The sequence below is a fragment of the Alexandromys fortis genome, unplaced genomic scaffold (genome assembly GCF_014885135.2).
Source record: "Alexandromys fortis isolate MF-2015 unplaced genomic scaffold, M_Fortis_MF-2015_v1.1 scaffold_2_1_26212458, whole genome shotgun sequence".
NCBI lineage: Eukaryota > Metazoa > Chordata > Mammalia > Rodentia > Cricetidae > Alexandromys > Alexandromys fortis.
In genome coordinates this window covers 11,267,237-11,280,084 of record NW_026067930.1, presented here as the reverse complement: position 1 = coordinate 11,280,084, position 12,848 = coordinate 11,267,237, and the positions used below count along the sequence as shown (strand labels likewise).

The following is a 12,848-nucleotide window of genomic DNA, read 5'->3' as shown; positions in this document are numbered from 1 at the left end:
TGCATTTTAACTTTGTACACTTTTCAACATTTGAAGGTTAGGATAAAATTCATTTCTTTCCACACAGAAATGTTTGTATTTGGATGTGTTTTGAAATACCAGTCACTTCATCAGTTTTGCCAAAGTGAAAAAGATCAGCTAATACTCACGGTGTCTCCAGCATGACTCTGCATACACTTGCCATGGTGCTTAAACAATCTGTGGTATTTTCTATTGGTAAATTTTTATTCTATAAAGTGTACAGAGAACAAAAGAAATTAAGTAAAGGTGAAAAACTTTTCATTTAGTGATTTAAAAATTAATAGAATCTCCCAAACAAACAAATGATATGGCTCCTGTTTCTAATTTCCTAAGCCAATGATCGTGATTCTCAGCACTGTTCCATGATCAGGGGATAGAGCCATGCACAATACAGACAAGATCCTGCTGCCCTCAAAAAAGAGTAAGCACAACCTTGTAAACACAGGAGACGGGTGTGTGTGTGTGTGTCTAAGATATTAAGTTTAATCTGAAGGTACTGGGAAGTTTGATTTATTTCATTAATTTTACATAGGGTACGTGGGTACTCTCTTGTGCATGTGGAGTCAAGAGAAACCGTGCTAGTCTTTTTCTCTCCTACTATTCAAGTCCAGGAAACAAATTCAAATCGTCAGGCTTGATAGCAGGCCATCTCTCCAGGCCATGGAAAACACTTTAAACAGAAGAAAAAGGACTAGCGTGGAATAAGAGCAGAGACAAGAGTGGGTAAGAGGGTGGCAATCAGATCTGGTATGTAGCAGGGTTAAGTTTTCATAAATATGATGTACTTTAGAGGATCCAGCAGAGTGATCTGTGGGACAGATGAAAGCAGTGCAAAAAGGAAATTAAAATTGTCATCCCTGAGACTCTGACTTGTACCAGTACCATTATTAACTGAGAAAGACAGGAGAACGGGGAGGGTTAGAAAAGGCAATGCCATCGTGGCAATGCTCAAAGTATCTCCAGAGTGACTGCAAGCAAGTGAGCAGCTGTGCCCAAGCAGGTCTCTAGGTGCCAGTCTAAGGATGGTACTTGAATCACAGCACTGCGGAGGTCATCGCATCTACAGTGAGTGGGACAGCATCAATGCACAGAAAGGTCTGCAGCAACTCACCTCTGACACAAATTTTGTTGTTGCATCACTTAAGGTTTTCAGCATTGGAGTGGCCTCAGCATAAAACAAAGACATTCGATTTGCCAATTCATTATTTACTTCATTTTCTCCTTCTGCCTGTGTGGAAATCACTTGACATTAATTCCCAAATTATTAAATGTGATGACATACATGAAAGGTCCAAGAATATCTACTTTATTAAACCAATCTAATAAATACCTTTAAATTTAAGTTCAGACCTTCATATGCAAATACTACTTAAATACTCTTCAAAATAAATAGACTGCAAATAATATTAAACAATTTTTAAAAAAGAACTATTCACTAAAGTACATTAAGAACTGTAAATGCTGGATGGGACACCTTTCTACACAAGAGACTGTTCAAAGGCTCTTGAAGACAAAAGGATAGTAATGAAATTATATCTTGTGTTTCACTACAAACATAAAGGACCCACACAATACCATGATAAAAAATGGACAGCAGCAGAAGGGAAGGGACTTAGAAGAAAGAGGGGAGGACTGATGAAGACTTGGGCTTTTACAAGTGACAATGTATGTGTGTATGCATATATGCACATATATACACACACACATACACACACACAAGGTATTTCTATTGGCAGAGGGAAAATACATTTTTAATTGACTTAGAGCACATTCTGATATATTCAGTGTAATAGAACTAGTGGAAATTAAAGTAGAAGCAGGGACTGTAGAGGACCTTAAATGCTACTTAAATTAGCATTTTCCTTAGAAATAGGAAGCCATTTCAAGTATAAAAAGGAGTAGCAAGTAAATGTCCTTTAAAAAAAAAAATCAATAGTAGGCAGACAGTTCCAAAAGGCCAGAAAAGAAATTATGCTGCTAGCCGGGCAGTGGTGGCACATGCCTTTAACCACAGCACTTGGAAGGCAGAGGCAGGCGGATCTCTGTGAGTTCGAGGCCAGCCTGGTCTACAAGAGCTAGTTCCAGGGTAGACTCCAAAGCTACAGAGAAACCCTGTCTCTACCCCCCCACACACACACACAATGTTGCTACAAAGTAACTGAAAGAGAGAGGGAGATGAGTTCTGAAGTGAAGAGAAAAAGGAGAAAAAAAAAAAAAGCAAGATGGGCAAGACTCTGAGACTTCACACTGAGAACTACTGGCTTTGTACCTAATTATTGAGAGTGTAAACCAGCTGAAGATCTCTCTACTGTGCATGGCCTCTTGAGTAGTGATAGTTAAGGTAAAAGACTGAGTGCTGTTTTGATTTACAGGGTGGTTATTACAAACAGACACTGTGATTCACTTCTCACTAGGCAGTCTGTATAAATCCCAACTGTTGTAAAGAACAGAGAAACCCTTTAGTGCTGGCCTGGTGCCTATTTTACAACAACCACTTCATAGAAGTTTTGCAGTATCAATAAAGACACAAATTACCACAACCTGGGTCCCCTAAAAATGACGCTGTATTTTCTTCATGTGTAATTTACTGAAAGTAGAAAAAAGTACTAAACAGTTTAGGAGGATAGGAAGAGATTAGCAGCCTAAGAGAGGAACTATGCTGCCAAGACAAAGGCCCAGAAATGACTTCCTCATCAGTAGGAAGCAGATGTGCTAATAATGGTCCATGATCTCAAGTACCCCTCTTGCAACTGGCAGTTAGTTTCCTCATTTCGTATCAATCTTCCTCAGGATTCATCCTTCTAACCATAAACATTCATGTAAAAATTTCTTTTAGGCTAAATAAGAATATACAAAGAGATTTAAAGTACCATTGTTATAAAAGAAAACACAACTTACTAAAGTGGTTGTGGAAATTAAAGGCAGTAGAAAAAAGAATGCATACTATATGGTTTACTATAGTTTGAGCTCTTCACTCACAGCTATGGTTACTGATGATTACTAGCTTTAATATAAGCTTTAACAATCTGGGCACGGTGATGCACACCTTTAATCCCACCACTTGAGAGGCAGAGGCTGGTGGATTTCAGTGGGTTCTAGGACAGCCAGTGCTATGTAGAGACCCTAACTCAAACAAACAAACAAACAAACAAACAAACAAACAAACAATCATCTGGTGAGTGGATGGATGAATGAACAAAGGGAAGAATAAAATCAGGTTATTCTTACTGCCACTAAACCTAATTCAAAACATAATCTTACCGGGACATTATTAATTCTCATTCGACTCAACGTTCTTCTATAGTAGCTGAAGTCATTCTGTATGGCAGGATTTGTCATCTAAAGAGGGAGGACATGTATGAAAGAACACTCTTATATATGAAGGACAACTGTTATATACTGAATGCTAATGGAAACTAAGTGAACTGGTAGCTTAACATTCCTATATAATTTTAACAACTATCTGGTACACTAAAGAAAGTGTGAAGTATTTATTGAATTCTTCAATGTATTTTTCCCTTTGAGACAAGGTCTTAGTAGGTATTCCATGCTGACTTTGAATGAATAGAGTCCTTCAGACCTCTGACTCCCCAAGTGCTGAGACTAAAGGTGTATGCCACCACACACTGCAGCATTCTTGCTAACCATAAAACTACTTTTTTTTGCTAACCACAGACTATTTTTTTAATTGTAAAGGCATTATGCATTCCTCCTTTTTCAAGAATCTTAGGTAATATCTTAAATGCCTGTTTATCAAAAATATTGATACTACAAACAAAAAAGTGAATGTAAGGGTGTTTCTCCAACAGACTAAATATTTACATACAAATCCTTTGTGTCCAAAGTATTAATAGTAGAGAATTAACAGTTGTTATAATATAATATGAAATAACACAGTTGGAAACATTAACTCTTCCATTTTCTAGAAAAGGTACTTAAGGTCTTCAATAATCAAAGGTCTCATAATTTGAACTCAGGGCTGCAGGCAAAAAATACAATGCTGTTTTTAAGATTTGCCCTGTATAGCAACATGGGATTTATGGGTATAAATCCTACAAAGAAAGGACAAGAGTGAAGGGGAAAAGCGGCAAGGAAGGGAGAAAAAAATTAAGTTTTGTATTAAAAAATAAAAAGGTAAACTAGACAAAGAGGAAACAGAAACCATCAGAGAAGCAGCTGGGATTCCTTGCTGTTCTTTATAGCAAGAACAATGACTCCTGGATACTTTATTGGACGCTAAGAGCTACTACTATCTAGCTCTCCAATTGGGCAGAAATCACTTAAACACAAGTTAACAAGGCTTCTCCCACTACTACTCACTGAAAACCATAAAAACTGCACTACCTTGAGTTCATCAAACCGGAGTGTGAAGTGAAGAATCTCTGCAAACTGTTTAGCAAGAGCCTGCTCTCGCTCTAGATGCTGGGTGGGGGAGTACGGCGTACTAGTCAAAGCTCCCAGAAGGCCTCTTAATGCTGCTTCTAATGAAAAGAAGATAAAGATGTTAAGTTATCAGGGAGTTCAATTCCCAACCAACATTCAGATACAAACACACTCTCCCTCTCTCCTGCTATAACCAAGACAAATCTACACCTTGTCATCGCTAATACTGCATACACTCAAACTGTCTACTACAGTTTAATGAAAACCTTACAAGAACTAATTCAACAAACTCAGATTCAAAATGATGCATAGTATCAACCTGAACTACACACCAAGAGCACAGGTGAACAGCACCGTGTCTCTTGTCTGTAGCATCCTGAAGTTAACCCTGAAACCCGATCAAATGTGTTTTTTTTTCTTTAACATTCTGTCACAGCAAATTTTCATGGTTTTCTTCTGTTCTAAAGGCTTCCACACTTTGCTGTCTAGTGACAGTAACATATATGTGGAAAAGTAAAGGGAAAACCTAATGCCTCCACCCAAACTGACTCCACATCCACTCTTGTACCTTGTAAGGCACACATAACCTCACATTCCAGTCTTTACACTGCAGAGAAGGTAGGGCTTTAACATGGTAAACTGATGATGTCATTATCCAGCTTGAAAAGCTGTCTAGCTAGAGCAAGAAGGGGACAATATGACTACAAGAGGAAGCCCCAGCAAAGAGTTTTCCTTTTGGAGACAGCTGTCACTGACTCCTACCAAAGGCCATCCTACCATTCTCAAACACCAGACCTTGAGTTATCAGAAGAAAACCCAAAGGATATGACTGGTGGGTAAGAGGGCCATAGACATAGACATGACAAGGTCAGCACATAGGAACACAATTACTGTAAATGCTTTAGCTTTCAGCAGGCTGGCAGTGTAACTCAGTTTCGATAGTGCTTTGCCTAGCAGGCATGAGGCCATTGGTTCAATTCCCACTACCACATACACCTGGCATACTTGCTTGCCTTAGCACTGAGGAAGTAGAAGCAGGAAAATCACAGGTCCAAGAGCACAGTGAGGGCTTGGGGGTGGGGGGTAGGGTGGGGAGCACACAATTCGCTGGAGGCAAAGACAGGCAGCTATCTATGAGTTCAATGTTAGCCTGGTTTACATAGTGAAAACATAACTCTTCCACTTCCATCAAGGCCAAAGCCAAGAGACCAAAACAGCTGCAGCAGAATGTGAACATCTCAACCTCAAAGGAGGCTAAGTACTAACAGCGTAAGAAAAAGTCTAAATATATAGTAGTCAAAATAACTAAGATGAAAAGACCTAAGCTGACAAAGGTTACAGAGGATACAAAAACTACAGACCACAGAGATACTCTGACTAAAAGGCAAATAACTGAAAAAAAAAAAAAACTGTCATGCTTGGGAAAATAAACTATAACTAAAACTTATAGTAAGAAATATTCGGTGCACAAAAATGATTCAGATATCCAGATCCCATGGAAAAGCCAAGCATGGTAGCTGGCATATGCCTGTAACTCCAGTGCTGGGGTAGATACAGGCTGATCCCTGAAGTTTCTTGGCCAATCAGTTTAGCCTAAAGGATAAGCTTCTAGTTCAGTAAGCGACCATGTCTCAAAAAATAAGATGCAAAAGTAATCACTAAAAGTCAGTCCAACAACCTTTGGCCTCCAAACACACATGTGCACTTGTGCATGCACACAGTTTCAAAAAAGATTTACTATTACAAATATTTCTCCAATTCTTGTCTCTTTTTATCAGATGTTTATCCTAAGAGTTAGGATATCTCACAGTGACAAGCACTTGCCTACCAAACACCAGGCCCTAGGTTCTACCCTAATATGAGGGATAGGGCTCATCTCAGTCTGTCATCAGATTCCTGGATTATTTTAGTCTGTGTTTTTAGAATTACCTGGGAAAGGACTTTCTATAGGTATGGAGACCAATTCATCCATGTGGTTTCTTATACTGAGACCCTTAAGCATGCAAAACAATCAGATTTCCTTCTACAAATCACAACTTGCTGAGGAAAATGGTCTAAACAATTCAAAGATCTGGGGCTAAGGACATTAGAAATACATTAGCACGTGCACACATACATCCTGCCCTACATGCACAACAGATACACAGCCAAATTCAGTACTGTGATCACAAAATCTTCTAAAAAAAAAATCCTGGACCTAATAAACACATTTTATAAATTAACATTTTTAATAACAAAGTAAACATTACAAGGTTTTAAACTTACCTAGCCTCTGAGAAAATTCATAAAATTTTTTTAATTTGCCTACTAGTGGCACAACTGCACCCCATGCCTTCTCTTGCAACTTCTCATCTGTTGGATGCTGGATTGCCTTTCAAAATCCAAGAAACAAAAAAGTTAAGATTTATAAAATCATAATATTCTTTCTTATATTAAGGCAAAGTTTTACCAAATGAAGGAGATCCTGATATTTAAAATATAGATATAATGAGAGACCCAGGAATTGAGTTTGGACTTTCTCAACTCCCAAAGTTTTCCCCCAATAATGATGCAATATAATAATAAAATAAACTCTATTTGTTAACATATTACTTCTTGGTGTCATTTAGATCCACAGAAGGAAAATATTTTATACTATTTCCTCTATTGCAGAGATATTCTTGGTATGTCTTCAAGAAGGAACAAAGTTAAGACAATAAATGAAGACACCAATCCTGGCAAAGGGCCAAGAAGTCATAACTCAAATTACACAGTCCACACCAGTTCTAAGAGACCTGGCCAACATGAACCTGAAAAATGCAATTTATAAATACTGCAAATACTAATTGTTTAGAAATAAGATCTTTTTCTGGATTACAAGTTTTCTAAGGCTTCCTGCCTGAGTAAGAGGACAGACAACACAGCTTCAGCTCTGAAGGGGAGGAAACCAAAACAGAGCTAGGGAGGGACCCCAAACACACAAAGTTCTGTCAACACTAGTCCTTCAAATCATTATGCAGTCTCTTTAGAGTGTTCCTGGGGGAATGAATTTTCTGACTTTTACCTTTCTTTTGCTTACAGATGCTTTCTTAATCCTTTACAAAACTCAACGTGGCTTTTCCTAACAACTTGCTTTGCCTTCTCTAACACTTTAAATAACCCAAATCCACTACCTGAAAGAAAAACATCTGTAACTATGGCAGGAGCTGCCTATAGGGTCACCAGAAGTGACAAGTTTTGTTTCCCCCAAGGCACTAGTACTGATTATATCACAAAACAAAACACAAACACAAAAATCAAAAAAGCAAAATAAGAATAAACTCAGATTTTAAAATGTTGTGAATAAAATGAGTGCAAATAAATAAATGAGCTGTGTCTAGTAACTCACTAATAAACATTTCTTTAGCATTTTTAATTTCAAGGTCCTACTTTTATGTAGTCCAGACTGCCCAAGATCATCTTGGTGCTTTCAATTTCTCCTAGAAAGTTTAGGAGTTGAAAACTAGACTGGGAGAAGCCAGAAAGTTCTATGCTTTTCTACATGAGGAAAGCATAAATAGTTCCCAAGAGAAAACATTTTCATGTGTGACCTTAACGAACAAAGATGTCATTATCTATTACATACGGGTAGCCAGCACTTCCCTTTTATAATACCCTTCTGCCCATGGATCACTGCAACCACTTTTGAAATAAAGCCAAGTGATTTTTCAAATATAATACTTTCCATGACAAGCAAGTCCAGAAAATGATAAAGAGTAAGCCAAGGTGACACCCAGTCAATTCACCTTTACTGAAAAGTGCCTATAATAACTGTAGACTTTACCTCTCGTATTTCGTGGCCAGCTCCTCTGTATGACTGCAAGTCCTCCAAGATGCCTTCTGCATCTTTTAATACTACATTCACCTGATTATATATTTCCTTTTCAGACTCTGTGGGCTGGGCATCTAAACAGCATGAAAGTACAAGAAAATTTACAGTGGCATGAATACTTTAGTACATGTATTAACTACAACAACCCAATTAACAACCAAAATTTCCAAAGATGAGTTATATTTTACACAATATTAATTTTGCACTTTTTAGAAGACAAAGTTAAGCTAATTTAAACTTATACAAATTATACAGAAGCCAGAGAAAACAAATGTTACTACCTAATATTTAGTTTAAGTTACAAATTATAACTTGGTACAATAAGCAAATCTGAGAATTTAAATTTAAATTGATATTATTTATAGTTTTGGTTTTTGTATATAGTCTTACTATATAGCACAGATTGGCTTTTACATATACCAGGCTGCCCTCAGACTTATAAATCTTCTGCATCAGTCCGAGTGCTGGAATTATAAAAATGCATGAGCACGCCCAGCATCTGATATGCTTAATAATCACTTTTTGTGCTGCCTGCCTCACTGTCACTAATGATAGCAAATGAATGATCACTAGTCTATCTTAATACAGTAGAAAGGAAACCTACCTACTAACGCCTACAGTTTAATTTTCTTACAGTTTATTTTCTTATACAGATCATTTTACTTTCAACACTGAGGATTGCAAGGGACCATTTGAAACCATCTGAACAACTGTGACCATGTGAGGATTAAGGGCAGACACTACGCTTAGGCCCGAGCTGTAGCAGTGTCACTGACCTTCTCTGTTGAGGAGTATGAAGGTCACGATTCCTGCACAGGAGTTTACACTACAAAACACTACAGAACTCCCGAGCAGCTGAGCTACATAAGATCAGCTTGAGCTGAGCTACAAGATCAGCACTCAAATTCTGAAATACCAAATCAAATACTAATTTTCTACATACCTAGGACTGAGGAGGAAGAAAATGAAGGAATAATTAGTTATAAAAATCATACCAGGGATACAAATATATGGGCACCTTTACCATCAGTGGTGCTAACCAGAAAACATATGTTGATAGGTGACAAAATCTGGATTTCTCTCTGTCAGACAAAAGGTAACAGAAATCCCATTTTTATAGCATGGTCATTTGTTTCATCTAAGGAAATTTAAAATGTTTTAAATATACTCCTTTCTATTTTGAGACAAAACTGCTCAAGCAGTTTTTCATAAGCCTTTTCAGCTAGATCACATAAATTCCTACAAATAAAATACCTAAGACAACGCTATAAACTATGCTGGCAGAATTCCTCCATGCTAACATACTACTTGTGGGAGGGGGAAACCAGTCCAAATTTAAAAGATAAATTCAGACACTGTTTACCAGTAATGAAACTGGTCACTGGTATCTATTTGTTCCTTTACTTAGAAAATTAAAAAGAAAAACTTCACACATGAGACTAAACGTAAAGACATCTTAAAATTTATCTTTATTTTATGCCCGGGGCAAGTAATGATTCAGTTCCCTCTATTATCTGTCAACTCGCCAATAATACATAACACTTTTAAAATTAACAATCACAGTACCCAAGCTTAAATTCAATGACATAAGACAGCACTAGAGAAACAGTAAAGAAACATTCATGTGAAAAGTCAACTTTAAAAATGTGCTTGGATTTCATTCACTTATTTTAATTACTTTTAAAAAATAAAAATATAATGATTAAAAGGAGTAGATTAAAATATTAAAATACTGTGTCCAAAGCTACAGAAGTCCTAAAAGTAAATACTAAATTTCTAAAGTTATAAAATATATCAGTTTGACATTTTAAGCAGTAATATTTTCACTTATAGCTAGACCATATTTTTCAAAGCAATAATTAGGCACAATACTTTTTTTTTTTAAAAAAAAGCACACCATTGCCTTTATACTTACACCAGATACAGCATAGAGAAATACTTTGTACATGCAAAAATGAAAGTTCAGTACTTTCTCATGTGAATGTGGAAATTCAGACACAACATCAATAGACACATAGTTTGAAGTTATGAGGTGGAAATTCATGACAAAGGATAGTACTTTATGTATTACATATCAAAGGCATTTGTATCATTTGAAGACTAAAATATGCATTTTTGGTGTGGTCACTAGGCTAGTAACATAAAAATGTGACACTGAATTTACAGACAAATGAAACATTATCAAGTAGATTTAAATAGACCTTGTAAGTAGTTAATGACTAGCAAAGGATTAATAAGTATCAAGCAATTTACAATAAAGGAGAAGATTCAAGTTTCCCTAAGAGGGGAAAACACCCAGCACCACACTGATCAAACATTTTTTAGACTGTCACAGGCAAGTCACACTGATAATTTTGAAAGCTGCTGAAGACTGCTGTAGAAATGGAGACAGACAGAAAAGAGCAGACAGAGAAGCACTACTTTACTGAAAGCAAACCATGCAAAGGGTGAAATACTAGGAAGGGACAAAAAATTGCAAAATAAAGCATTTCCTTTAAAAAAAAATTGGCATTATATATAATGCAACCAAGACTTGTCACTTTGATTTTTCATAGCTTTACTTATCCAAGAAAAAAAAACACACTACATAGCCTGCTAACAAAACAATATCCATTTGAATGCAAAACAATGTACCTACTGAGGGAAGACATACTTATTGTTCATCAGGCTTAAATGTATATCCTGCTACATGGAAATTAAGGCATGTTCCAATTGTTCTTATTGTCTGAAGACAAAATTAAATATTTTGGTCATATCATACCAATTTCCTACTGGGTAGAGGAAAAATTCCCTAGAAGACTAGCAAAGAATCATTGAAAGTAATAACTAAATTTGGAGATACTGTTTTTTTTTTAAAGAATCAAAAACTGAGCTATGAAAGGAGTTAACATAATAATTACAATTGAGATAAAGAGCTTTCTGCTCCAACCTTATGCTCATTCACTCAGTAAATACTTCAACTCTATCTCCCTAAGTTCCATCAAGTTAGGGACCAAAATCTACCCTGCACCCCATTGGCACAGTATGTAAGCACAATCATAAATGAGTCTCCAGCTCTTAAGTAAAGGAGGCCATTTAACATTTGGTCACAGATTAGCTTTCAAATTTTTTTTAAATGCCACCAGAATAAAGATATTTCCTAGAATAAGGCAAGAGCTACTGAAAATATGTAAGAGGTAACTGGAAAAAAATTAACATTAGCCTTAAGAGTACCAAAAAATTTAAATAAGGATGACAGGCAACACAAAAAGATGTGAGAAGTGTATGATTCAATGGGAAGGCGCTAATGACAAGCAGAAAAAGTAGATCCCATTTCTCACTTACAAATGACCATTTCTGCAAAAACTCTATTTTGATTTACCTTGATACATAAGCCAAATTTAACAAATACTGAACTTCTAGATTGGGAATGGGCACAAATCCAAAAAGTCCCTTTTCTCCCATAAATCAGAATTTAGTGAACTATTGACATAATGGTTGCTAAAGATTCACTCTTGGAATGAGCTATTAATTAATAACCTTAGCAGTAGGTTATGTTAGGAACCAAAAGCTATACAATGCTTCCACTTTTTATTTTCTACTTTTAAATATGCTGTCATTAGCATACCTGCTGTCAAACATGGTGGAGCAATTCTGGGCTTATTATCTTATAGAACTCAAGAGGAATTCCTGTATCTAAAGAATACGATGCCTCACTGAGCACAAAAGGCATCTGTCTTAAAACCACTGTGCAGGCTGCTGCTTCTTTCCACTGTCCTTCCTAAAGAAGCTGTAAATATTGAAATTCACCCTGTTAACACCCAACTCCTACATCATCACCAGAAGTCTTCGAAGGTGGTGCCAAATTTACCAAATCTCACCTTCTGACCTACACTTGAGCATGTAATGTAATGAATGAAACTGTGATTCTTCACTTTTATCTAAGTACTAGATAGACTAAGATCACCGTGCAAGTGGTAAAAAAGTAACCTCTGCATACCTGGTACCTATTGACTAATATACAAGAGGCTAGCTCCAAGTATACATGGACTGAAGTGTAAACCTGCAAAGGGGGTACAGGTTAAGGGAATAAACGACTTCACACAGTCTTCATTTGTATAGTAAATTATTATATACCACAAAATTATGTTTAAAATGCATGGGAATGTATAACTTGATACATTCTGATGCCCAAAGCTAGACACACAATGGCATCTATCTTAACACCACTGTGAATATTGCTACATTTTTCCCAGTGTCCTCACTACCTGAGAAGATATGTAAAATGACTGCTGTACAGTCCAACTCTGGAGACGTATGGGGCTGGGTCCAACCACTAAGGATGACAGGAATAATAAACCTAAACTACTGCGGTGACCTGGATATTATTCCATATATAGAAAAAAATGAAGCCCAGGACCAGAGAGATTGCTCAGAGGTTAAGAGCACTGGCTGCTCTTCCAGGGGTCCTGAGTTCAATTCCCATCTACTACATGGTGGCTTACAACCATCTATAATGAGATCTGGTGCCCTCTTCTGGCATGCAGGCATACACACAAACAAAACACTACACATAATAAATAAATCTTTGAAAGAAATTAAAAAAAAGATAGCC

General features: G+C 36.7%; 1 protein-coding gene across 6 annotated transcripts in view; it reads right to left on the bottom strand.

Moving 5' to 3' along the window:
* Cyrib (CYFIP related Rac1 interactor B) overlaps window positions 1-12,848 on the bottom strand; it is a 125,329-nt gene that overhangs the window by 7,856 nt on the left and 104,625 nt on the right. For all 6 annotated transcript variants that reach the window (XM_050145022.1, XM_050145019.1, XM_050145018.1 and 3 more), the window contains 6 exons: window positions 8,207-8,328; window positions 6,670-6,775; window positions 4,366-4,502; window positions 3,283-3,360; window positions 1,133-1,249; window positions 150-229 (listed from right to left, as the gene is read on the bottom strand). In XM_050145022.1, the coding sequence (XP_050000979.1) occupies window positions 150-229; window positions 1,133-1,249; window positions 3,283-3,360; window positions 4,366-4,502; window positions 6,670-6,775; window positions 8,207-8,328 (640 nt within the window). The remainder of the gene's footprint in view (window positions 1-149; window positions 230-1,132; window positions 1,250-3,282; window positions 3,361-4,365; window positions 4,503-6,669; window positions 6,776-8,206; window positions 8,329-12,848) is intronic.